The 27,086-nt window shown below is 42.5% G+C and overlaps 2 protein-coding genes across 2 annotated transcripts in view; one reads left to right on the plus strand and one right to left on the minus strand.

The window, feature by feature from the left end:
• The window catches only part of LOC147309591 (inactive tyrosine-protein kinase transmembrane receptor ROR1-like), a 155,896-nt gene extending 128,917 nt beyond the window's left edge, over positions 1–26,979 (plus strand). The window contains exons 9-12 of the mRNA XM_086270481.1: positions 22,036–22,215; positions 22,890–23,117; positions 23,319–23,683; positions 23,882–26,979. Of these exons, the coding sequence (XP_086126607.1) occupies positions 22,036–22,215; positions 22,890–23,117; positions 23,319–23,683; positions 23,882–24,578 (1,470 nt within the window). The 3' untranslated portion in view covers positions 24,579–26,979. The remainder of the gene's footprint in view (positions 1–22,035; positions 22,216–22,889; positions 23,118–23,318; positions 23,684–23,881) is intronic.
• On the minus strand, positions 607–18,630 carry LOC147309592 (TOG array regulator of axonemal microtubules protein 1-like). The gene is made up of 8 exons (XM_086270482.1): positions 18,533–18,630; positions 2,791–3,118; positions 2,311–2,550; positions 2,023–2,146; positions 1,801–1,906; positions 1,463–1,701; positions 1,212–1,367; positions 607–1,124 (listed from the first exon to the last, which is right to left on the minus strand). The coding sequence occupies exons 1-8, from the start codon at positions 18,605–18,607 to the stop codon at positions 890–892; spliced, it is 1,503 nt and encodes a 500-aa protein (XP_086126608.1). The 5' UTR covers positions 18,608–18,630; the 3' UTR covers positions 607–889.
• Positions 26,980–27,086: the final 107 nt, after the last annotated feature.

Below are 27,086 nucleotides of genomic sequence, written 5' to 3' on the forward strand. Positions count from 1 at the left end.
TCTCTGTAGCCGTATGAATGGCAAACCTGTACATTCGATAATTTTTAATCCTACAACTGTTTACAACTTGCATAGTTCCCATTATTTCTGTAAAGTTATTTATTTCATATTCTGTATAGTTTTTCATATTTATATCCTGTTCATAGCCTGTACATAGCTTGTACTCACTACAGCCTGTACATACTTATAGTTATAGAATATTCACAACATACTTCATACCGTGTACATTATAACATTCCATAATAGACCCATTTCTGTAATATACTTACATATCTATATTATTGCTAATATATATTGTAATATATCTATATCACTAAAGCACTTCTGAATGGATGCCAACTGCATTTCGTTGCCCTGTACCTGTGCAATGACAATAAAGTTGAATTCTATTCTATTCTATTCTAAACTACACTGATTAGCATAGACACACTTAAAATTTCTTCTGAAATTTTCACTTTCTAGTATTTATTTAATATTTCTTTATGTTATAAAAATGACTTTGAATCCTGATAAAAATGCAAAATCATGGGTTAAAAACGAAAACAAGAGAACTAAGAATGTATTAATATTTGTTGACAGAAAAACAGAAACTGTATATGTGCCAACCAAAGTGCCATTTTAATTCACATGAAAAAAAAAGGGATTTATTCATTCATTGTCCATTCAGGATCTTAAAAATGTGATAATAATAATGAAATAATACAAATAATGTAATAATAAGAATGATGTAATAATAATTAATGTAAATCTAAATAATATTGTCCTTCAGAGAAATAGTTTGTAGTCCTGAAGATGGAGAAGTTTACTCCTGCAGAGCGACTGGGACTGTCTGTGGTCATGATGGTTGAACCTCCAACCACTTTCCCAGCTTAGCCTCAGAGTGCTGCTGCTACTGTAGCTCTTCTCCTCTGTACTCGTCAGGACTTGCATTGTCACATCTGGGGATCCCAGGCCCTGCTGGAGAGGAGAGCCTAGTCTGAATGCTGACCTGCTGCCTGTAATTATTAGCCTTTTTCAGGCTCTTCTCCACAGGACGCCTGTCTTTTTCAGGGACAATCTTCATCCACAAATTCATAAAGTCCTTGTGAAGGGTCAGTTTCTTGATGATTGTTCGCCCATGGTACCTGTGGAAGATTACAGTTGTCATTAATTGTGTAAACTCACAGAAAATAAAACATTGATGCACTTCAAACCCATTTAAAAGTACCCACCTGGCTTCAGGTGCAGCATCCCCTGCCATTCTAGAGGCAGCAATTAGAAACCTTTCAGTGAAGCTTCCTGCTTTCAGGATGACGGCTGCTCCAACTTTGTCAGCCAGCTGGTGCAGGTGTTGAGCTGTGCTATTCCTCACTGCGACACAGCGATGGCTGAGCAAGGACAATATTAGACACACAACTCAGTGAACATCATCTCTCTTTCATGTCTTCTAATAAAATCACTACAGCTTCTTCTCTCCTCTTACGTCAGTCCTGTGTTAAACAGAGCGCTCAGAATCCGTCCATGGCTGCAATTTTCCACCATGGCATCAAGTGCCAGATTGACCTCCTGATGAAGAAAGTTGTTGTTGGTCTGTGCAAGCTTCAGCAATAGAGCTCGGCCTGTTGTTTCAACTTCTGGGTCCATTGTTTTCTGGAGCTGAATGTAGAGCTCATCGATGGTATGTATGGCCTCACAGGCTACTGCTGAGCGTTGGTTTTTCACCTAAAATGTGAGTGAAAATCATCAGTTGAGGCTGTAGTATGCACTTGAAGGGAAACTAGCTGCATGAAACACATATAAGAAACATAAAGTGTGCAATACCTCCTCAGTGAGGACCAGACACACTTCATGCAGTTTAGTCTTCAGGATGTCCGAGTGGTGCTTTGCCAGAGACTGAATAGTTTGCAACCCCTGTCTTTTCTTAATCCTGTATTTACACAACACAACATTGAACACGACTTCAGGAACACCACAAATAACACAGCCACATTATGCAGCACTGTTTCTGTGCAGTATTTAATGTCTCCTTACTACGCTTCTTACCAGTCGTCTGAAGACAGCAGACTAAAGCTGTGGGACAGGCTCTCTACAGGTGTAGCTAGAGGCGGGAGTTTGACCCTGCCCTCTCTTGGATTATTCTGACTGCACTGACTGTCTGCTTTCTTGTCTGATAATCAACGAGGTTAGTAAAGAGAAAATGTAATTTCTTCTAATTTGAAGCATTGTACATGATGCAGTGATTAATTGTTCATTAAAATCTTTTTAAAAAATCTCTTAATTTAAAGTTTGATTATTCAGCATCTTCTACAGTTACTGAGGAAAACCACTTACCGTCTATAGGGACGACTTTTGCACGGCGCAGCAGCGTCCCAAGCCGAGGTCCTCGTTTTTGCGGTATGGGAACTGTTGGAGGTTTTGGAGTCATAGGCTTTACTGCAGTAAATGTTTTGGTTGGTACTGTGTGTCCAGGTGAGGTTACAATCCCATCCTGGAAATGCTGCAGTTTTTCCAAAATAGGCCCAAATTTGTCTTTTACTGTCAAGACTCTTATTCCACGAATGACCTTCGTGTCTGTTTAGACAAAAAATAAATAAATAACTACAAATTGACATCTTACTAAAAAAAACAACAATAGACATTTTTCTTCCTGATTTTTTTTTTCTACAAAAAAGCATATAAAATGAATGGACAGCAAGAATATGTGTAATTTAGCATTAAAATAGATAATCTACAGTGTCAAATTTTAAAATCTAAACTAACTGATTAACAGCAGGTGTAACCACTAAAGAAAAGCATCACCTTTGAACTGACCTGCTCCTAAATGTTTAGCAGAGAAAACAGGCAATTGTGATGGACAAGCTGCTCGAGGAGGTGGAGGAACTGGAGTGAGCGGTGTCATCTCAACAGGACTGTCAATGAGAGGAATGGCCCTCAGCTCACTTGGTGTGTGTGTGTCTACAGAGCTGAGGCTACACGGACTTCTTTTAGGGTCCTCCTGATTCCAAAAGGGGTCATCCAACCAGGGACTTAAGTTCCTGCTTCTCTGGACTCTCTGTGGAGAGCCTGCGCATTGCTTAGGTAAAGGTGGGAGTCGCACAGCATAATCTCTGGGTCTCTGTGCGATATGCGATGTGTCTGCCTGTTGAAAGAACACATTTCTCTTACTGCTCAGAGCTTTGTGAAAGTCCAGGATCCTGGACTCTGTGGTGAAGCGCTGACAGTTGCTCTGTACGGTGGCCCCTAGAGACAAAGCACATACAAACTCCAAAACACTTGCAAACTCCAAAACACTTGCAAACTCCAAAACACATGCAAACTCCAAAACACATGCAAATTCCAAAACACATGCAAACTCCAAAACACGTACAAACTCCAAAACACTTGCAAACTCCAAAACACTTGCAAATTCCAAAACACATGCAAACTCCAAAACACGTACAAACTCCAAAACACTTGCAAAATCCAAAACACTTGCAAACTAAAAAACACATGCAAATTCCAAAACACGTACAAATTCCAAAACACGTACAAATTCCAAAACACGTACAAATTCCAAAACACGTACAAATTCCAAAACACATGCAAATTCCAAAACACGTACAAATTCCAAAACACTTGCAAAATCCAAAACACATGCAAATTCCAAAACACAACGGAAGTGCTCCAGGACACTAGGGGCAGTGTTGAGCTCGATTTGCAAAATAAACGGCAAGTTTGTCTGTATGGGACGGTCTAGTCTCCGTCGCGCTTCCCAGGTTGCCTAGCAACCATGATACTAACCGCTGGAAACGTGTCATACAACTTGGTTTGACAGAAATGAGGGAGAACATATTTTGTTCATTTGTTTGTTTGTTTCTACAAGAGCTTTGTGTGATTTGATAAGTATCTGAGGCTGAGACCACAGGACAGTAAAACATGATTTTTGGGCTTCATTTCTGTACTGAACAGTTATTTCAAGATTAATTAGTAAATAAGAATTAGCTGATGTTGTTCATGAGACTAAAGTCATATCACTTTGGTAATGTAAATATAATATGGCCAATATTATAGTTATTATATTAATCATTATTAGCTATTACAGCAGTGAACATGAACTCTGTGTCAAATACTGAGCTTCAGTACAGATTCAAGTTGCAGTTATTTATATGTCTTATCACCTTAAATCTTCACTCAAAGTAGAGCTGGGCGATAGAACGATAACGATATGTATCGCGATATAACTTTTACTCGATAGAGAAATTAAGCTATCGCGATAGACCTCGCCGCTCTTGTCCTCTTAAAAAAAAAAAAAAAAAAAGGTCAGCCAATCCAAATTAAGTAGCACAGAGCCGAACCAATCACAGCCGCAGCGTCACGTCGCATGACTTGTTACGTACAGCACAAGTGCCAAGCCGCACGTGTGTTTGTTTGGGAAGCAGCCAGCAGGTAATGGAGCCAGCGCGTAATGGAGGAAATGAGTGTGCCGACTAGAAAAATCAACCGAGCGTGACCGAAGAGAAAACAGATGATGGTTCCAATGCCGAGAGATTGTCGAACGGAAGAGCCATAGAAGTTCCGTAGTGTGAAGGTATTTCGGCTATTTCAAGTCTGACAAAAAACAGAGTAGCGTGCATTGCAAATTGTGCCGAAAGCAAGTCTGGAAATACAATAAACTGGTGCATGCGTCACACTGTGCGCCACGTTATTGTTTCGGTGAAATGAATTTCTACAATACTGTTACTGTTAATTCTACTCTCTGCAGTGTTTAAATGCTTACATATACACACAGTTACTGTCCCTCCACACATACGACTCGGTTCTGCTTCTATGCCCCAGCTTTGTTTACTTTTCCCCACCGAGGCTTCTAGACTTCTGATTGGCCAATATTTCTGCACGGTTAGGAATCTAGCGCCACCTGCTGCTTTGGCATGTTCATAGCAGCGTTTTCCTTCATTTCTGCCTTTATGTGTGGACGGGATTATTTTTTAAAACGAAAAAGGAAAATCTCCGTTTTCAAAAATACCCGTGTACGTGTCTCTGACTGGAAGCGCTAATTCGTCATTCGGCTTTTGTCAGACTAAAGTAACTGTTAAAACTGTTTGAAAAGCTAAGCTATACAACAAGGAGAGATTGAGAATTTCCTTTTAGTTCTCAGTTTATTTGATATTGACAAAAGTTGGTGTAACCCATATTTGAGTATGGCTTAACTAGAATACACCAGAATAAAAGAATCATTAATCTAAGCAGCACACTTCATTTGTAATGAATAAACCATAGGTGCAGCAGTTAAGGAGTTAACTGTTCTGGTTTAGACACGTGCTACTCTAGGCCAATGAGCTGCTGAAATGTGGTACAGGCTCCGCCTGCCGCCCCTGCCTAGGAGGACACAGATTTTTCTTTTCTCTCTTCCGCTCGCGAACTTTCCATGAGCAAGCTAGTGAGGAAACGAGACACAGCGATTTACTGAGACGAGGTATGAAAAAAAGAGTAATATGGACGGAGAGCTAGCACTCGCCGTTTACGAAAGATTGTTTTACTGTATGTATATTGCTAAGATGAGTAATTAGCTGGTTCTTTTTACATTGCTTAGTCGAGAAAGGTCGGGAGTTAGAGACGACGCCATTTCATCGGTCGTGCGCCATCTCGCGCTGCTCCGTCTTTCTAATTCTGAGATCGGTGAGCAAAGTGTTTTACTTGTTCATTATTTATCTGTGTTTCATGAATGCCTTGCAAGTAAAATGTTCCAGTGTTTAATGATAATTGTTTAGGAATGTTCTGTAGGAAACTTTGTTCAATTTACTGAAACCCAGCAGTTGAAGTGAATGTGTGAATTGTGATTTTTATGAGGAACTCAATATGTCCCATGACACTGTCGTTGACAGGTCAGGTTTTTTCTTTTGTTTGGTTTTGTTTTTTTGTTTCTTTGGTTTGTATCTTCCTGGTGCATTCCAACGGATCCTGAGATTGATGGCGAGCCAACCCCGTTGAAGGACCAAATGACTTTGTTCTGTCCTGCACATCAGAGTGTGGTAGGCCAGATGCAACAAAACAGAGACACACCACGCCATTTTGTACTCGTAGTCCCCCTTTTTCACACACATCCCCCTGGACTCACGGGCGGGTTGTTTTAAGGACACGTTTTACGGACTCTGTACATTCCATGAATGTGGACAAAAGTGAGTGTGAGCGGTCGGAAATAACCCTCCAGCTGATTAACTGTTGCTATTCGTAAACGAAGTCTGTGAAAATGCAAATAAGTGTTAACATTTATATGCTGATGATTGACATTGTGGTTCATTGTTAGATGTGAACTGTACCTCTAGAAAGGGTGCACCCAGGTAAGATTTCTTTTTTTTTGTTTTGTTTTCATCGAGTGATCACTGTGATTTTGCCAAAAGGTATTATTGAGAGAGTACCGGTACCGAAAGGGAATAATTTCATTTGTAAGTGTTTTGTGTGTTTGTCATAATGTCCTGTTATTTCTAATTGAAAAGAAAAATACAATTCCGGCTATTTTTCAAAACTCGCGGTTGTCTGAGTCTCATTCAGTTCGCCTCTCCTGTACGTAGCCGAACCTACTGGTCCAAATCTTTGAGCTCTTTGGTGTCAAAATTGGGTGACATACTCTTGTTTTGATCTGGGAGTATTTGAGACACGCACATAAGTGTTACAAGTTGGCCAGCAGCCAGGAGTTATTGTGAAACTGCATGAGACTCATCTTATTAAGTATTACAACGATAAGAAACAATCAAAACCTAGTTTGACAGAATGGACGTAGTACTTAAAGAGGCAATTAAAATCCCAAACGCAGTAATCATAAAAGGGCTTACTAACAGCGACCTCGATGAAGAAGTAGCTATTTACCTGGGGAAACACGGTTCAGTTAACCGCCACATCCGTATAGATGATCCGCATTCTGAGTTTCACAGGCAGATGATAGCTGAGTTCAATCATGCCAGTGCAATGGATACTTTGAATCCTCTTTTGCCGCAGACTATTCAAAGCTCTGCTCAGCCTGAAGTCACGTTTGAAATTAGGAGTTTAACTGAGGCGTATGCAGCGAATGCGAGGAATGTCACAAGAGCATACATGAGACAACTGTCTGAAATGGCCAATCTTAGTGGCCATTCACTAGAAAACATGCTCAAAGAGGGACTGGCTAACTTAAACGTGCCCCCCCTATCTCCTCAGCCTACAGTTTCTCCCCCTGTTGACAGAGGCGAGACAAGTTTGCATGCACAGGGTGACCATTCCCCCAGTCAACCTGCTGCTGATTTTTCACAGTCTACGGATTCGATTCCAACCTCAAATCAAAACCTGATCGATCCTGACTCACCGACCCAGTTCCATCCCACACTTGAGCTTAACCCGCCCAATGTCCGGCGGGTGGTAGTTGAACATGTGGTGCGCAGTAGTGAAGTTTCTTCACACTCGCCCATGCCGAGTAGGATTAGAGCTTTCTCTGGGCGCATTCCTCGCCCTAACAGTGAAGCTGATTACGACACCTGGCGCACAAGTGTTGAAGTCCTCATGAGTGATCCAGCCGTTTCTGATTTGAACTGCACACAGAGGATCCTTGACAGTCTTCTGTCGCCTGCCACAGACGTCACTAAGCATTTAGGTCCAAATGCTAGACCCTCTGAGTACCTGAGAGTACTCGATTCTGCGTTTGGAGCCGTCGAAGATGGCGACGAGCTCTATGCGCGATTCATGAACACACTTCAGAATGAAGGAGAAAGACCATCAGCCTATTTGCAAAGGTTACATGTCTGTTTGACCAAAGCAATGCGACGTGGAGGTGTCAATGTGTCGGATTTTGACAAGCAATTGTTAAAGCAATTCCTTCGTGGCTGTTGGGAGGACAGTCTCATCAGCGACCTCCAGCTAGGACAAAGAAAAGAGAGCCCACCTTCGTTCTCTGAGCTACTCTTGCTCCTACGCACGGAAGAGGACAAGCAAGCCTCAAAAGTCCATCGTATGAGACAACATCTTGGTCAGAGCAAACCTGGCCCTAGCAATCCAAAGCACCGGGCCATGTCAAATGTACAAACAGCAAGTAGCTGTGAATCCAACCTCAATGTGTTAAAGAAACAAATTGCTGATTTGAGTGCACAACTTAACAGTTGGAAAATAGAAAGCCAAAAGCAGAATCAGCCCAAGCACTCAAAGTCAGAGTGCCACACAGTTAATGCCAAAGTCGAAGTCTACCCCACGAAAAGGAAGGCTTCGACCGCACAGAACTTTGCAAAAGCCAATGCAAAGCCGCGTCCTTGGTATTGCTTTCACTGTGGTGAGGACGGTCATATTGCCTCGTCATGTGAAAGCGAACCAAATCCATCCTTAGTGGCCATGAAGCGAAAACAGCTGAGAGAAAGGCAATCTAGTTGGGAAGCATCAACTAGGGCCAGTGATGAGCCGCCTTTAAACTAATCCCAGCCTCCAGTGTGGGACAAGTGGGGGCTGCCGGAGACAATTCTCGTCCCAAGCCTCAACGTGCCTTTTCAAGGGAAGTTCAGTCAAAAGCGCCGTCTATACACCTTCCAAAGGGTTTGGTCGGAACCAAAACTTCTGCTACTGTCATTATCGCTGGCAGAGAAACGAACTGTCTTCTTGATACAGGGTCACAAGTGACAACCGTGCCTCAGAGTTTTTATGAGAAGCATCTCTCAGACTTGCCTATAAACCCGTTGGGCGATCTCCTGGATGTAGAGTGTGCAAACGGCCAATCCGTCCCTTACCTAGGTTATGTAGAACTCTCAATCACCTTTCTCAAGAACTTTGTGGGTTCGGATATTAGTGTTAATACCCTAGCATTAGTTATCCCCCCTCTGCGAGCCGAGGCGCGAGAACAGATCTTGATAGGTACAAATACCTTAGATGCCCTTTATGCTGACTTCCATGAGTCCAGTGCGAACTTTCAGCCCGTCCCCCATGGTTTCAGAGCGCTCCTCAAAATCCTTGGAGTACGTCGAAAAGCCGCTAGCAATTGCAGCCTTAGGTGTGCAAAGTTAACGGGTAAAGAGCAAGCTGTGGTGGCGGCAGGGCAGACGGCAGTTTTAGAAGCTTCGGTGTACATTCCCAACTCCATTAATGAGAAATGTGCAGTTGTCGAATCGTCATCAGATTTTCCCTTGCCCAGTGGTTTGCTTGTGTTAACTGGTCTTGTCAACCTGCCAGCCAAGCGGCCTTGTAAGCTGCCGGTTGTAGTGAAAAATGAAACCGATCACGACATTGTTGTCCCGTCAGGCCGTGTGCTAGCTGACATTAATGCTGTGACCAGAGTCATATGTAAAGAACAGACAGAGAAGATGTCAAACTCTTCAGACCACTCAGGAAATTCTTCTCAACCTGAAGAAATCAGTTTCGACTTTGGAAATGACCTACCTGATGAATGGAGAAATCGTGTCACAAAGTTGCTAAATTCAATGCCTGGAGTGTTTTCACAGCATGCATTGGATTTTGGACACACAGAGAAGGTGCAACATCACATCAAGCTTAGTGATGAAACCCCATTCAAGTCCAGACCCCGACCAATACATCCACACGATGTGGAGGCCGTGAGGAAGCACCTGCGGGAACTGCTCGATGTGGGAGTGATACGGGAATCTGAATCACCATTCGCTTCCCCAATCGTAGTAGTCAAAAAGAAAGATGGTTCAGTTCGCTTGTGCATTGACTATCGGAGGTTAAACCTCCAAACCATCAAAGATGCATATGCACTCCCGAATCTGGAAGAGGCTTTTTCCGCTCTAGCAGGGTCGAAATGGTTCTCGGTCCTAGATCTCAAGTCGGGATATTATCAGATTGAGATGTCAGAGTCAGACAAGCAGAAAACAGCCTTCGTATGTCCCTTAGGATTTTGGGAATTCAATAGGATGCCCCAAGGGATCACCAACGCACCCTCCACTTTTCAAAGGCTCATGGAGCGGTGTATGGGTCCGATGAATCTTAAGGAGGTCCTTGTCTTTATTGATGACCTCATCATCTTTTCATCATCTCTTGAAGAACACGAGCAACGCCTGAAGAAGGTCCTGTTGCGGCTGAAAGAGTTTGGGTTAAAATTAGCACCCGAGAAGTGTAAATTTTTCCAAACCTCTGTTAAGTATCTCGGCCACGTGGTGTCAGAGCGTGGAGTCGAGACTGATGCAGAGAAGATCAAAGCCCTCACGAGTTGGCCCGTCCCCACCAACCTTAAAGAGTTAAGGTCATTTTTGGGCTTTGCTGGGTACTACCGGCGATTCATCCAGGGTTTTTCTAATATTGTAAGGCCGTTGAATGAGTTAACCGCTGGTTACCCACCATTGAGAAAAGGAAAGAAAAGACCCACGAAGCAACAAAGCTCCATGTACCATAGCCCGAAAGAGCTATTTGGTGACAGGTGGACTCAAAAGTGTCAAGAGGCTTTTGAACAAGTCATTGGTAGGCTAACCTCAGCCCCAGTGTTGGGCTTTGCCGACCCCAGACTCCCATATATCCTCCATACGGATGCTAGTACCATTGGCCTTGGTGCCGCTCTGTACCAACTCCAGGATGGACGGTTGAGGGCCATAGCCTTTGCTAGCAGAGGACTTTCAAGAAGTGAGATGAGATATCCAGCCCACAAGCTGGAGTTCTTGGCCCTTAAGTGGGCTGTCACCGAAAAGTTCTCAGACTACCTATATGGTACAGAATTCACAGTAGTGACAGACAGTAATCCGTTAACGTACATCCTAACGTCAGCGAAGCTGGATGCAACGAGTTACCGTTGGCTCTCAGCCTTGTCTACTTTTTCATTCCAACTCCAGTACAGGGCTGGCAAACAAAACGTAGACGCGGATGCACTGTCTCGTCGTCCCCATGGTAGCCCAGGTGATGATCCTGTCTCACAGAAGGAAAGTGAAAGGATCCGGCAATTCGCCCTCACTCACCTCAGTGGCGATGACAAAGAAATGGTTTCTAGGGAGGTTGTACAGGCCATCTGCGAAAGGCATTCAGTTAATTCTGCAGGCCTGGATTCAGGGTCATTCACTTGCCCAGGTTTGGCTTTAGTTGAGTCCTTAGCCTTACATGCTACAGCTGTCCCTGATAGCTTTGCAGGGGAGCTGTTGAATGGTTCTCCTCTTCCCCCGCCTATGGCAGAGGATGAGCTCAGACAGAAACAGAGGCTAGACCCAGCTCTCGATGCTATAGTCACTCTGTTAGAAACTGGTCAGACCCCACCTCCCAGTCTTAGAGCAGAACTACCTGAGCTTCCCTTGTTGCTGCGTGAGCTCTGTCGTCTTGAACTGCAGAATGGAGTTCTTTACCGAAAGAGGCAAACCGGTCCAGACATCTCCTTTCAACTCGTGTTACCCGAGGAGTTGAGGTCAGTAGTCTTCCAACACCTCCACAGTAACATGGGCCACCTAGGAACTGACCGCACTATTGACCTGGTCAGAACTCGGTTTTACTGGCCAAAAATGCAGACGTCAGTTGAAAAAATGATCAACACGTGTGAACGGTGTGTTCGCTGGAAGTGTAGGCCAGAGAGGGCAGCTCCCCTCATGAACATCAAGACAAGCAGGCCCCTTGAACTGGTCTGTATAGATTATCTATCTATTGAGCCAGATCAGTCTAACACTAAGGATGTATTAGTTATGACTGATCACTTCACTAAGTTCGCAGTAGCTGTCCCTACACCCAACCAACGAGCGCGCACTGTTGCAAAGGCCCTCTGGGAGAACTTCATTGTTCATTATGGTGTCCCAGAGAGACTTTTAAGTGATCAAGGCCCCGATTTCGAATCGAAGACAATAAAACAACTCTGCGAAATTATTGGCATGAAAAAGATACACACAACGCCATACCACCCCAGAGCCAATCCAGTTGAGAGGTTCAACAGAACACTTCTCCAAATGCTTGGTACCTTGAATGACAATGAGAAGTTGCATTGGAAAGAGTATGTAAAACCTCTAGTACATGCATATAATTGTACCAAGAATGATGTGACGGGCTATTCGCCTTATGTGCTGATGTTTGGGAGACAACCAAGGCTTCCCATTGATCTAGTATTTGGGTTGCCTGTGAATGCTCAGAAGAAGTCACACTCCCAGTACGTCAGTGATCTAAAACATAGGTTGGAGGAGAGTTTTAAGATCGCAACCTCAAACGCACAAAAGAATGCTGAGCGCAATAAAACTCGCTTTGACAAGCAAGTGGTTGACTCAACTCTCAACGTGGGTGACAGGGTTCTCGTGCATAATGTTAAACTGAGGGGAAAGCATAAGTTGGCAGACAGATGGGAAGATGATGTGTACGTAGTTCTGAGAAGAGCAGGCGAACTACCAGTCTATACGGTCAAACCGGAAGCGAAAGAAAGACCAGTCCGAACGTTGCACAGAGACCTGCTCCTTCCTTGTAGCTTCATACCGGTCACAGAGTCAACTGAAAACAGTCCCAAAAAGCCCCAGGCTCGGCGGAACACAAGGCAAACTGTTGTTCAGGACGACGACGACGACCTCGACTCCGAGTATTTACCAGTACCTACCTGGATACCAATCTCCATTACCAGCTCTGTCAAGCCAACTCTCGTTGTGCCCCGCACTGAAAGTGTGCAAAGACAATTTCCAGCTTATGGTGAAGCCGAACGTGACAACCCCGCCGAACGTGACAACCCCACCGAACGTGACAACCCCACCGAACGTGACAGACAATCAGAGGAAATTGAGGAAACTGAAGTTGTGAACTTACCTGAAACTGCAACTGAGAACTTACCCGAACATGTGGACTTACCTGAGCCTAGTTTGCGGGAAACCAACGTTCAAGTTGAAAATCCTGTGGAAAGGACCCAGCAACCTAGTGAGCAAGGCCTGCCCGAAGTGGATGGGACTATGCTAGAGCGTCCTAATGACCAAGAAAGAGTCATAACTGAGCAGCCCAGTTCATTTGGTTCACAGAACAGCTCTCGGGAAGAACATGACGTTCTTCGTCGATCTCAAAGGTCACGTCAGACACCAGAAAGGTTGCAGTATTCTACCTTAGGTAACCCCTTACTGTATGTTGTTAATGCAGTATTTAATAGCCTAAACGAAGCCATTTCAAGCTCTATGCAGTCTAACCATTTGGATGCACAGGGACGTGCATACCATCAAGTGGGGAGGGTGTAACCCATATTTGAGTATGGCTTAACTAGAATACACCAGAATAAAAGAATCATTAATCTAAGCAGCACACTTCATTTGTAATGAATAAACCATAGGTGCAGCAGTTAAGGAGTTAACTGTTCTGGTTTAGACACGTGCTACTCTAGGCCAATGAGCTGCTGAAATGTGGTACAGGCTCCGCCTGCCGCCCCTGCCTAGGAGGACACAGATTTTTCTTTTCTCTCTTCCGCTCGCGAACTTTCCATGAGCAAGCTAGTGAGGAAACGAGACACAGCGATTTACTGAGACGAGGTATGAAAAAAAGAGTAATATGGACGGAGAGCTAGCACTCGCCGTTTACGAAAGATTGTTTTACTGTATGTATATTGCTAAGATGAGTAATTAGCTGGTTCTTTTTACATTGCTTAGTCGAGAAAGGTCGGGAGTTAGAGACGACGCCATTTCATCGGTCGTGCGCCATCTCGCGCTGCTCCGTCTTTCTAATTCTGAGATCGGTGAGCAAAGTGTTTTACTTGTTCATTATTTATCTGTGTTTCATGAATGCCTTGCAAGTAAAATGTTCCAGTGTTTAATGATAATTGTTTAGGAATGTTCTGTAGGAAACTTTGTTCAATTTACTGAAACCCAGCAGTTGAAGTGAATGTGTGAATTGTGATTTTTATGAGGAACTCAATATGTCCCATGACACTGTCGTTGACAGGTCAGGTTTTTTCTTTTGTTTGGTTTTGTTTTTTTGTTTCTTTGGTTTGTATCTTCCTGGTGCATTCCAACGGATCCTGAGATTGATGGCGAGCCAACCCCGTTGAAGGACCAAATGACTTTGTTCTGTCCTGCACATCAGAGTGTGGTAGGCCAGATGCAACAAAACAGAGACACACCACGCCATTTTGTACTCGTAGTCCCCCTTTTTCACACACATCCCCCTGGACTCACGGGCGGGTTGTTTTAAGGACACGTTTTACGGACTCTGTACATTCCATGAATGTGGACAAAAGTGAGTGTGAGCGGTCGGAAATAACCCTCCAGCTGATTAACTGTTGCTATTCGTAAACGAAGTCTGTGAAAATGCAAATAAGTGTTAACATTTATATGCTGATGATTGACATTGTGGTTCATTGTTAGATGTGAACTGTACCTCTAGAAAGGGTGCACCCAGGTAAGATTTCTTTTTTTTTGTTTTGTTTTCATCGAGTGATCACTGTGATTTTGCCAAAAGGTATTATTGAGAGAGTACCGGTACCGAAAGGGAATAATTTCATTTGTAAGTGTTTTGTGTGTTTGTCATAATGTCCTGTTATTTCTAATTGAAAAGAAAAATACAATTCCGGCTATTTTTCAAAACTCGCGGTTGTCTGAGTCTCATTCAGTTCGCCTCTCCTGTACGTAGCCGAACCTACTGGTCCAAATCTTTGAGCTCTTTGGTGTCAAAATTGGGTGACATACTCTTGTTTTGATCTGGGAGTATTTGAGACACGCACATAAGTGTTACATTAGTCAGTTTTGTCTGTTCTTCTGTAAAACAAACTAAGATTTATTTTTAGAATTAATATTTTGTTTCTAAGTGGAATTGACAATTTAGTCTGTTTCGTTTGTTCTATTTTGAAACTTAAACGCTTTAGCGGCTGCCTTTTGTGTAGTTTGCAATATTTGCCTTTATTTATCTGAAAAAGTCTCATGTTCCTTAAGTACATCTACCCTGTTGAACTTATTATGGGAAATAAATATTTAAATAAAAACAAGCTGCTGATTATTTCACATTTTACTTGTGAGCAACGGCACATTTAAATCTTACAAATATAGTTATTTGGCTTATATCGTGATAGATATCGTTATCGCCTGAAATGAAAAAAACATATCGTGATATGAAAAAATCTCATATCGCCCAGCTCTAACTCAAAGACAAGTATCTTTGACAGTGCATATATAGGTATATCATATATAAGAGACAAATGTTGTTCCTTCACGTTGGCATTACTAAATTTGGCTCATTGCTTACATATATTTATAAAAAGAAAATGTACAAGCTGTGATAACTGTTTCTGATAAAATGAAGAGTAGACTGATATATGAAATATTCCTTTATTGGGTGAGAAAATCAGACCATGTCATAACTGCTTTAAGTCATACAGAATAGATATCAGAGCCTTAAACAGGCTGGCTTCTGCTAAATGGGTCAAACTGGGCAGAAAGTCTACAAACACATAACATCTTTATAGAATATGATGTAACACTATAGATCAACTTACCTCAGAATATATAAAGCATATAAACAATTACAGCAATATGATGCAACAAACACAGCAGTGCTACTGATCCAAAATACTCAAAGCTTCATAGAACTGGAACAAACATTTATTTTTAGGTCCATTCTGCTGCTGATACATACTTTAGGTTTCTGAATATTACACTTGTTGCTGCCTTTCATAGTGTGTAACTTGAATGCCCTGAGTACTTTCTCCCACACTGAAAACACTGGAATGATAAAATTATTTGAACATTACCTAATAAGACTGATTCAGGACAGACAATTAGTTATTTTAAACGTTTCTAGCAGTCCTTCACAAACAGGGAACAGTCTGTCTATTCTCTCCATCTGTCAGCTGCTGCTGGCTCTTCCTCCTCCTCTTCCTCACACACTGCTGAGTTTGTCCTGGTGGATCATCAGGGGTGCAAAGCCTCACAGATGATGTGCAGCAGTGGGTCCCTCAGTCTGTCCTCACTCTGGACACTTGCAGTTGTCACACATGGAAATCAAATGTGTGATAAGCTGCAGGATTCAAACACAAGTGTGACTTATAAACACATGTTCATACTTTTATTCCACAATCAGAGAGAAAGAAACAGAGAGCGAGTGCAGGACAGACAGGTGAAAGTCTCAGGTGTATACACTGCTACAAAACAGCACAAAAGAAGGAGGATTTAGTGTTTGTGTTATTATGTATGTATGTGTAATGTGTATATATAGACACGTGTGTGTGTGTGTGTGTGTGTGTGTGTGTGTGTGATTTACATTGCTGTGCTTGAGAGCCACCATCTACCGGAACCAAATTCCCTGTATGTGTCTGCACATATACTTGGCCAATAAACACGATTCTGATTCTGATTACGAAACAAGAAGAGTTCCCAGATGGTGCAGTGGACACATGTGTGACTCCTGTGATTAAAGCATCTTTCTTTCAGCTTAACAAGTGAACCGTCAGCTCGTTCAAACACACGTTAAAGTCCGTTTGGCTTGACACCACCGAACAGAGGCAGCAATATAACATAGCTAACATTAACAGTGCAGTGAATCTTCCTTGTGCTGTGATATTCAGGACTGCAAACCGAGCAGCATCACTGACTTTCAGCTTGTTGTGTTTGTGGATATATGACTGACTTTAATTATCCACAAAATCATCACAATCTCTGTAAGATTAAGGTCGACTATATATATTTTTTTTTAAAGTAAAGGCTTTAAAACCAAGTTAATTCTGAAAGTACAGACATGACTAATGTCACATAACTTTCCCGACATGTGGCCAACAATAATGGTTTAATGTTCTTCATTAAAAAAATATTTGCGCATAAATAAGTGACATAATATTCAGTACTTACTTCTGAAAGTTTACTCTTCCTCCGCTCCGCTTCCACCGTTTTTTTTCGGCAAAATTATCCACACCACCACCGCACTATGAAGTCTGGGATATGTTGGGCCATGAAGGCTACACCGACCCATCCTTAAAATTCAGGGAAATTATGGACGCATTTGAGGGCCGCATTTCGAGCAGCCTTTGAATTGGGAAAGCCTTCTCTTGTCGCTGTGACGTAATCGGCCTTAAAATGCGGCCTTTAAGGCTTGTCACTACCCGATCCGTACCGGAAACCCGATCGGTACCCCGCATGCGCAAATCTTACGTCACTTCCTCTCTTTGCGACATTCAATATATTTGAATGATGCGGTTAGCGCCCAGTTAGCTCCTAGCATTTCTCAACAGCTCTGCCTTCTTTTCGACTGCCCGGGACATTTAAACAATGGATAATCCGTATACAAAGAAATTCATGCTTTTCTCCTCAACAGAGAGCGTCCCCCGATTGAGCAACAGCGCCGTAAAATAAGAAGAATGGCGCCTAATTACAGAGTTAATAATGCAGACTTTGTAATATCTCACGTGTAGATTCATCAGCCAGATGAAGTGTTTACTGACAATTGACAGTGATAGCGCACATCATCATCACTATTCCAACAATCCTCTCCTCACAGACAAGCATAAACACACTCGACTATCGCTAAATCAGATTTAACACACGTTTGTAATGACGATAAATCAGTTTATAATAGGGTTTATTCGCTCGGTCAGCAGGTGGCGGTATCCTCGTACACTGGGGAGTAAACTGCCATTAAACGAACAGAAGAAGAAGAAAACATCTGCACATGCGCGGTACGGATCGGGTAGACCCGATTTGTACGGTCAGACTTTACACATGCGCAGTAAGGATCGGAGAGTCCTGATCCGTAACTTTCTTTTTATTTTTCGTTTTTGTCTACATTGTACTGAAATGCTTCATTATTGCAAACATTTTAAGATATACTTGTTATTCTTAACATCTTAACAGATACTCTGACCCATAACTATCGTAAAACGCTACGACCGGAAGTAGAAACCTTTCGCGCATGCGGGGTACCGATCGGGTTTCCGGTACGGATCGGGTAGTGACAAGGCTGCAAACCCCAAATCCGGTCATTGGTACTTCCTGGCTTGTGTAGTTACTAGGTAACAAAAGCTCAACACTGCCCCTAGCGTCCTGGAGCACTTCCGTTGTGTTTTGGAATTTGCATGTGTTTTGGAATTTGTACGTGTTTTGGAATTTGTACGTGTTTTGGAATTTGCATGTGTTTTTGAGTTTGCAAGTGTTTTGGATTTTGCAAGTGTTTTGGAATTTGTACGTGTTTTGGAATTTGTACGTGTTTTGGAATTTGTACGTGTTTTTGAGTTTGCAAGTGTTTTGGATTTTGCAAGTGTTTTGGATTTTGCAAGTGTTTTGGAATTTGTACGTGTTTTGGAATTTGTACGTGTTTTGGAATTTGCATGTGTTTTGGAGTTTGGAAGTGTTTTGGAATTTGCATGTGTTTTGGAGTTTGCAAGTGTTTTGGAATTTGCATGTGTTTTTTAGTTTGCAAGTGTTTTGGAATTTGTACGTGTTTTGGAATTTGTACGTGTTTTGGAATTTGCATGTGTTTTTTAGTTTGCAAGTGTTTTGGAGTTTGTACGTGTTTTGGAATTTGCAAGTGTTTTGGATTTTGCAAGTGTTTTGGAGTTTGTACGTGCTTTGTCTCTAGGGGCCACCGTAGGCTCTGTCTACAGTGACTTACACAAAAATTACACTGTGCAAAGCAGCAAAATATAACACATCTCTCCGAAACGTTTACATTTGAACAGCAGAGAAGTCAAGAATGAGTATGTTTAGTTACTTACATCTCCACCTGTGCGTTTTCTCTGAATCAAATCTCGAAAGCGATGGAAAAAGTTACCTGATGTCTTTTCAGGCATGACTGAGATAAAAAGTGAACAAATTGTTTAGAAACAGAAAGTTTGTGAGTGCTTCTCAGTGTGTGAGTGACAAGTTCTAACTCAGCTGCTCAGTAAATCAGTTATGATGATGTCATGAACTCACAGAGCATTCTGTGCATTTTTTGAAAATATTCATATATATACACTATTTTGTGTTTTTACAAAAATATCAGACATGTCTAAATCAAAGGCAGCTTATGATCTCTAATTATGATCTTTAATCAACAAATTTAAATAGACGTCCTAATCACAGCTTCTAAAACTAGACAACACTATACTGATATAAAACGGCAAAAAGGAGATAAAAGCACTGTCATAAACAGAGAAATAAGTACAGTAAATAAATAAATACAGTTTTAAAAAAATACAGAAAAAAACATGTGTGTCATTTGCTACAACAACAACAACGACAACAAAATAGCAGTTTGGACAAAGCTGTTTCTTCAAGCTTTGCCTGCATTTAGGGGCTGCAAACCTCTGTCCCAAAGGAAGAAGCTGAAATCCTCCAATAAGGGGTGGGAGTCATTTAAAGTAGAGTAACTCATCCTCTACAACTGCCTAGTATTCAAGGACTCTATGTTAAGATGCACTAACATGGTACAGTACCTTCAGAAACGCCCCAAATTTCTTATATACTGAAAATTAAATCTCTTCTCAGGAACCTTTTCTCGATTCAGTAGAAGTAGATCTAGTTTTCCATTGCTATGCTTCTGTCCATCCTAATACCACTGGAGCTTTTTTCTTTTTTGTAATGTATATCATGGCCTCCCAGTAAAACACACAGCTCACATCAGCATGAGTATCATGTTGCCTTCAAGGCTGCACACCCTGTCATGTCGTGTAAGCGCATCTTTTTTTCCACATAATTGTGGTGGTTGAGGGCGGAGGGTTGGGGGTTTATCTAGACAGCATGTATTGCTGGGCACACTTGAGCTAATGCTCAAGGTAAGGCGTATAGTATTACAGCGAAGAGCCGCGGAGAGAATTGCAGATGTCACAGATGCGTCAGAATCCATTAATATCCTTGCTTTATTTTGTTTCTGAGGGTTTTTTGGGAGGGGGACTGGAATAAATGTTTCACTGACCTAAAAAGGGAGTCTCTCCTTGCTGTTTACATGAAGACCTTGTGTCTGCAAAGAGTTACGTTTACAGGAGAGTGACACCCATGCAGTCATGGAATTATACAGTTGATTTTAAATGGTCTTTGTTGCCAACTTGGTTCTGAAATATAGCAGACTGCATAACCATCAGCTGAAAGATTACCAAAGCCCCGCCCTCATGCGTCCATTCAGCCTTGTAGCTAAATTTTACAGATCTACAAGAAAATTTTAATAAAAGGGAGCAGCTGTGTGATTTCTGTCTTTTAAAAACTTTTTATATATGCTAAATATTCCGACTTTTAGACGTTTTACTAAGTCAAATGTCTTTCTTTCCTGTTTTCATTATCTGCAGCTTTGTCTTGGATTAAGCTGCTACCTAACAGGCTTTGCTTGCAGGGGGTCACCCAAGGGTTACTGCCTATGACAGTCCATTTAGACACACACATAGAAATCTGTGGTGGTGTGAGGAGGATCTGAGGGTTTGGGTGTGGGGAGGAAAGACAGCGGGGAAAAAACCCATAACTAAAAACATCTGTGTCTCACATCATGCACAACACACACACTCACCACCCCCCTCAGAGCTCGTACAGACGGTGTGCATGTGTGAGTGTGTGAGTGCATGTGTCCTCACAGAGGAATTTCATTATTCATCTCAAAGTTCCTGGAATCTGGAAATCTCTGCCAACCTTTCTGCACCTTTTATCTCTTCCCAAGCATAGATACGAGTGGCAGTTTGGCACCATCGACTTTATATAAAAAATATTCAGTCCCCAACATCCCCACCGTCATCTGTTGGTGCTGTTCTAATGAGATGGTCGGTATGATTATCAACCGTGGTCATGCTCTAGTTGCAAAGAAGACTAATCTTAATGATCAAAATAAAAAAAGAAGACACACACAGAAACCTGACATCACAGATTTGCCTGAAGAAAAAATCAGGGGAAAGATACACATTGTAATAAGACGTTATGTTAAAAAAAAAAAATTCATACTGAGAAATTAAAATACCGTCACAGATTTTGGATAAGAGTCTCAAAAAAAGTTATGGCATCATACCTGGGACTTATCGCACTGAAGATGGATGAAAATGTGTTTTTCCCCCATAATCAGGCTTTAATATATGTGAAGTGTTCAGCTGATTTGCTCCATTTTAAAGTCTATTACGTGCTTTGCACATGTGAAGCTGTAAACAAAATGTGGGTCCCATCTCCTCTACTGGCCTCCCAAGCTGCTGCTGGAGATCGGACATCCAAATTGGATTAACTTGAGCTGAGGTTTGAAAGTCTGTGCTCACACTTTCAGAAGTGTAGCTCACAGACTTTGCCCCCTAAAAAATTAAAAAATAATCACTCATAAAATATAAAAAATAAATTCTTATAAACTTTCCTTTGAAGAAGGCCATTTTCCCTGGATTTTGGGTTGTTTTTTTTTGAGAGATGGTAAGGTGGGGGCATCTTATGAACAGTCCTCATGAATTCTTAAACAAGTGATCTGCTTTCCCCTCAACTATTTTACACAGAAATCTGACACTAAATATACTTATTAAGGTGACTAATTTCTAACAGATGGCATTTACACAGTGTATCTGCTGTGGTGTTTGTGGGAAACTGCTGAACCGCATTTTCTCCATTTGAATCATTCGTTTTCTTTATCTTAATGAGGAAATGGATTTAATTGACTGCAATTTACTTTAAATGAATTCCAAAACGTGCCTGACCCTGTCCTAACCCCACAGCCCAGCTCATTCCTGTTGGATTTAGATGTGCTGTAACCCAGCATTCCAGTCAGAGCACTCCTCAGTGAGTTCCAAAAGATGAAAAAGCAAAGTCATCCCTCACAGGGAGCGCTACATTGTTTTCTGCTATTGTTGCAGCTGATTCTAGGGTTTACTGGCAAGAGAATTAATTGCCTCATCTTCCCAAATTTTGCTTAACCTGTCAGCCAGATGACATTTTTAAGCTGCGACATGTTGCCAGATTTCGCAATTTTCCCACATCGCTTTCCAGAGGCGTGAAAGGGGCGATTTGGGGGCTGATGTAATGGGCTGAGTCTGATTGCGTGAATTATCAGCTCTGAGCTATAGTTTTATTTTTCTTCTACAATTCAAACACGGATTTGGTGTTATATTAGGCAGTTCGCCTACATCAGATTGAAAGCAGCGACATCATGTTTTCTTTTCCCTACAAGGACAGCGGTGATGAAAGGCTGCTGACCCGACAAAGAAAGTAATGATTTCATTTTTGTTGAATGTGTTTTCAACCTGTTGATGTCACCTTACCATTTTTTTCCTCCTCCTTCTTTCTGTAGAGCAAGGCCAAGGAGCTTCCCTTATCAGCCGTCCGTTTCATGGAGGAGCTCGGAGAATGTACTCTAGGGAAGATCTACAAAGGTCATCTGTATCTGCCGGGCATGGACCAGGCCCAGCTTGTGGCCATAAAGACCCTCAAAGACATTTCCAATGCCCAGCAGTGGGCTGACTTCCAGCAAGTAAGAAATGTTTCTAAATTAACCGTTTTTACAACACACATAAAAATATATATATATATAAAATAATGAAGCCGCATCAGTCGTCTTTGTGTAGAGTTGGAAAATGAAATGTACCACTAAAATATCCTATTGCTAAAAACTACATGTGGATGCTTTCTTAGAGGAAAGGCGTCTAGGCCCACAAGATTTCAAGCACGGCTTGTTGTATGTCTATAGAAGGTAGACGCAGTGAAAGATTGGAGACGGCTGAACTGCTCAACTGTAGATGAGTTCTCTGGAAATAGCTCCCAAAATAAACTGTAACTTGGTGGAAGGTTGTCCAGATAAATTTAGATGTGACGGCGGATTGAGGCAGTCGGCATGTGTAAGACGTAATCCTCACTTTCCGTTTACAGAAAGTGAGGCAGACCTGAACTGTGCCCACATTTTAAAGTGGTACTGCCATCAACTCAATTTCAAAAGTGATCAATGAGCCGTTGTGAAACCAGCTTGGGTGATCTTCTTATAATCACCTGTCAAAGCCACACAGTTTCAGACTCAGTTTCTCCATTAAACTCCCACATCTTTTGTAAATATCCACTTTTCCAGTAAATGTTGAAATCAACCTGCCAGCCACCTTTTTTTGTTTGTTTGTTTCTTTGAAATTCACCGTTATTTATCCAACTTCATCAAAGGAGGCCGCAGTGCTGACCGAGCTTCAGCACCCCAACTTGGTGTGCCTGGTGGGTGTGGTTACCCAGGAGCAGCCGGTCTGCATGCTGTTTGAGTTTCTGCCCCAAGGTGACCTCCACGAGTTCCTCATCATGCGTTCGCCACACTCAGACGTCGGCTGTAGCAGCGATGAGGACGGCACGGTGAAATCCAGCCTGGATCATGGAGATTTTCTGCATATGGCCATACAGGTAGGATCTAAAAACATCCTCGTAGTTGGCTACAAGCGTAGTGGAAGAAGTACTGTTGTGCCTTCCATTTAAACATGAACCATTTACATGAAATGTTGATGATGATCTTAATCGCTCATGTAGAAACTTTGAATTAAAATCAGTGTTTTAATGTCTACCTTTCACTGCTCCTTCAAACATCTTCTAAATATTGTGAACCAGGTGGCTGCTGGGATGGAGTACTTGGCCAGCCACTTCTGCGTTCACAAGGACCTCGCAGCTCGGAACATTTTGGTAGGCGAGCAGCTCCACGTCAAGATTTCTGACCTGGGTCTCTCCAGAGAGATCTACTCCTCAGACTACTACTGCCTCCAGCCTAAAATTGTGCTGCCCATCCGCTGGATGCCCCCTGAGGCCGTCGCTTCGGGAAAGTTCACCACAGACTCGGACATCTGGTCATTTGGAGTTGTGCTGTGGGAGGTCTTCAGCTACGGGCTACAGCCCTACTATGGTTTCTCGAACCAGGAAGTGATGGAGATGGTGAGAAAGAGGCAGCTGCTGCCCTGCCCCGAAGACTGCCCACCAAGGTATGTTGCAATTACCGGTGCAATATGAGAAGTATACAAGAAGATAGTGCATCCAGCTAATGGTGAAACTCAAGTGTGCAAGTGTCTTTATTGGACTCTGGTATTAGGGTTAGTTTAGTGTATTCAATTCAAATAGAGTTTTAGAAGCAGTCTGATTGTTGCTGTTTGTGGTAATGAAATAACTCTGTTGGCTTTTAGGTTTTATGGTCTGATGACAGAGTGCTGGCAGGAAGGACCAGCACGTCGGCCGCGCTTCAAGGATATTCACGCCCGCCTGCGAGCTTGGGAGGGGTTGTCGTCCCACGCCAGCTCCAGCACGCCCTCTGGAGGAGGAGGCAACGCCACCACTCAGACCACCTCGCTCAGCGCCAGCCCCGTCAGCAACCTTAGCAACCCACGCTATGCTGCCGCCGCCGCCGCGGGGTACCTCTACCCAGCCCAGGCTATTCCCGCGCCGGGACAGATGGGTGCAGTTCCAGCATGGACGCCCATGGCCGTGACCCAAACCCACCAGCGCTTTATCCCAGTCAACGGATACCCAATCCCGCCAGGATACGCAGCATTCCCAGCTCACTTTGCACCCCCAGCTCCGCCTACTAGGGTAATCCAGCACCACCTGCCCCCTCCAAAAAGCCGCTCCCCCAGCAGCGCTAGCGGCTCCACCAGCACGGGTCACGTCAGCGGCGTGCCCTCCACTACGGGCTCCAACCATGATGCCAACACGCCGCTGCTGTCCCACTGCATCATGCCGGGGAGCGGCGGAGGGTCGGCTCAGGTGTACGGACAAATCTCCCAGAAGGGGATGGTGGACCACGTGTCTCAGACGTCAGCACTGCTTACCCCTGACTCTGATGTGCTGATGTACAACGACTCAGTCATCACTGCAGACCTGTAAATATTCAACCTCTTTGAGCTTAGATCCCAGATATGAGACGTTTAGCGCTTCAGCCAGTGGCGCAGCGTCACAGTTCTTCTCTGGTCTTACCGAGACCCAACAGAGATGGAGCGTGCCACACATCTGGGTATCCAAGAAACACTAAGCAGGCTATATAAGCAGCTGTCTGACTCTGTCATGCCTTACTGTTTACAGGAGGCGTACTTACTATCATGGTTTGAAAATGTTATTTTAACCTCTGTGTAAATACAGTACATAGGTCCTGAATGAATGAATGAAATACAAAGATATATATTCAAATGAACTTTTTATTAAGTAAAACACTTTAAAGGTGAAAACATTCTTCCCGTGGCCTTATTCAACAGTTTGTGTTCCAATCAGACAAAAAAAAACTAAACAATTCCCACTCGATGGACTTTTTCCTACAGGATGTCAGGCAGACATGGATATTCATGTGATGACTTTCAGGTGCCTTTTTTTCTAAACTAGTTCATTGGCTTGCTTGTCAACACAAAAAATCAAATATCCAAGGGAGCGCGAATTGAAACGGCGAGTAACTTTATAAAAACGATCAACAGTGGCCTGCTCCAATAAATGATGCCTCCTTGGCCCTCATAAACCAATCAGTAACATTTATGTTAGCATGCATAATTCCCATGCTGCCAACAGCTATGAAAGCACTAATGCAGGTGCTAAGAAGTCCCTTTGAGAATGACAGCTGAATGTGTGTTTTGTTTTTTTTTGTTTGTTTATTTTCCAACTTCATCACGCTGTCTGAGACGTCTGCAACAAGAAGACCGGACACAGTGAAGATGGAAGTTTATCTGATCGGCCTCCCTTTAAGTATCATTTCTTTTCATCATCGCCCCCCCCAGTTTTGTTTCTCCGGGAGACATCGCATCTAACTTCAGAGCTGGCAAGAGGGCCCCCTGCAGATGAACAAAAGACATCACAAAGCACTCGCTTCCTTCCACAGCTAACCCACACCGTTCTCAGGGCAAACACTTCATTCGCCGCATAATTGATTGGATACAGTCTTTTATGTTTTTTCCGAAAGTTTTTACGGATTTCATTTTGGAGATGGGAAAAAAAAAGCTCAGCACGTGCAGCTTTTAACAGAAAAAGTACAACCTGAAAAAAAAGTCTGACCGTTTTGTCTGTTTCCCAGTGAAGGATGACGAAGTGTGTGTTTGGTGAGTCTCAGTTTCGTAGCCGCACAAACTATGCCTCAGCCATCCACGATGGTTTATGAGAGGCCAAATATGAAGCTTCTTTCATTCCCTCAAAACAAAAGTCAGAAAACCAGCAGTAATGTGTCAAGTCAACAATCTATGGGTGCGAATGTTCCTGAGTGCATGTTTTAACTACAGCAATAACACATCCGGGTTGTTTTTACTGAGGACATGCAGAGAATAAAGTGCATTTCTGAGTTGTAAAGTAAGTGGACACGTGAAATGTAGCAACAAGAAAAAAGTAGCTGCAAAAATGGCATCACAATCAAATTCAGTTGTCTTTATAAATCCTACTGCTCTTTAGTTTTCCTCAGCATTCAAGTGAGTAGAGGTCAGTAGTGAAGCTGGTTGGCTGTTATTAGCAGCATGAAGGGTGTGCTCTTGTGTCCATGCTATTTGAAATCATTTGAGAGTGTATTTTTCAAATGCCTTTCCTCTCTGCGTGTTTTTGTGATTCTATTTATCTAAAGCAGAGTGAGCTACCTAAGCATCTTTACCCATGAGCCCCAGCAATGTAAATGATGTACGAATACTAACATAGACTGTATATATAAGCTGGACTTTGCTTCCAGATTTAAAAAAGCAAGGCCAACGCAGTCTGCACTGATGGCCAACAGGGGGCGACTCCCCCAGTCCAGTCCACTTCTCACTTGATTTTTGACATCAGTGAAGCCTTATTTAATACAGGACGTTTCTCATTTTGTTAAGGATGCTGTCACTGACAATTGCTAATAAGGCAGAGAATAGTATAAGGCATGGCTACCGTATGAGTGTACAGAGTCTAATAGAATAAAATAATAAAAGTGAAAATGCTCAAGTGAAGGTTTCAACCATTGGGTGCCGTCATTGTGGCTACAGTCATCTTTTTTTATGTAGTCTATGTACTAATATAGCAGTGCACAAACCACTTGTACACAAGACTGTGAATCTTAATCAAGTTTAGGTATTTTTGTATTTGGCAAAAATTCATTATAGTGCCTTTTTTTTTTGTCTTTTATTGGTAAGAAGAAACAAAAGTATATGTATATTTCAATGCCAGTGTACCCATAACAGGTTTACATGCATATTGATCAAGAGAGGCCTTGGCTTTGTATTTTGTCTGAATATTTTTGCACAGATGTTTTGTATTGCAAAATCATTTATTAAATAATGTTTGGTAAATCCCGCTGCTTCTGTTGTATGATTGATCAGTTTTAAGAATACAGACTTGTAATAGCAATGTGAATCCACTGGGGGCCACCAAATCACCATTTCTGAGAACAGTTTTGAATGTCTT

The sequence above is a fragment of the Aulonocara sp. 'chitande type north' Nkhata Bay genome, linkage group LG17 (assembly GCF_057382095.1).
Source record: "Aulonocara sp. 'chitande type north' Nkhata Bay isolate Kocher_YH1m ecotype deep benthic linkage group LG17, A_spYH_male_GT1.1, whole genome shotgun sequence".
Lineage (NCBI taxonomy): Eukaryota > Metazoa > Chordata > Actinopteri > Cichliformes > Cichlidae > Aulonocara > Aulonocara sp. 'chitande type north' Nkhata Bay.

Bases quoted from the DNA above. Each gene is read 5' to 3' on its own strand.
- LOC147309592 (XM_086270482.1), bottom strand. From the start codon at position 18,607: ATGCCTGAAAAGACATCAGGTAACTTTTTCCATCGCTTTCGAGATTTG. The intron at 3,119-18,532 runs GTAAGTAACTAA...TTCTTTCAACAG, and splicing joins GAAAACGCACAGGTGGAGAT to GCAGACACATCGCATATCGC. The intron at 1,702-1,800 runs GTATTGCACACT...CTCACATTTTAG, and splicing joins GTCTGGTCCTCACTGAGGAG to GTGAAAAACCAACGCTCAGC.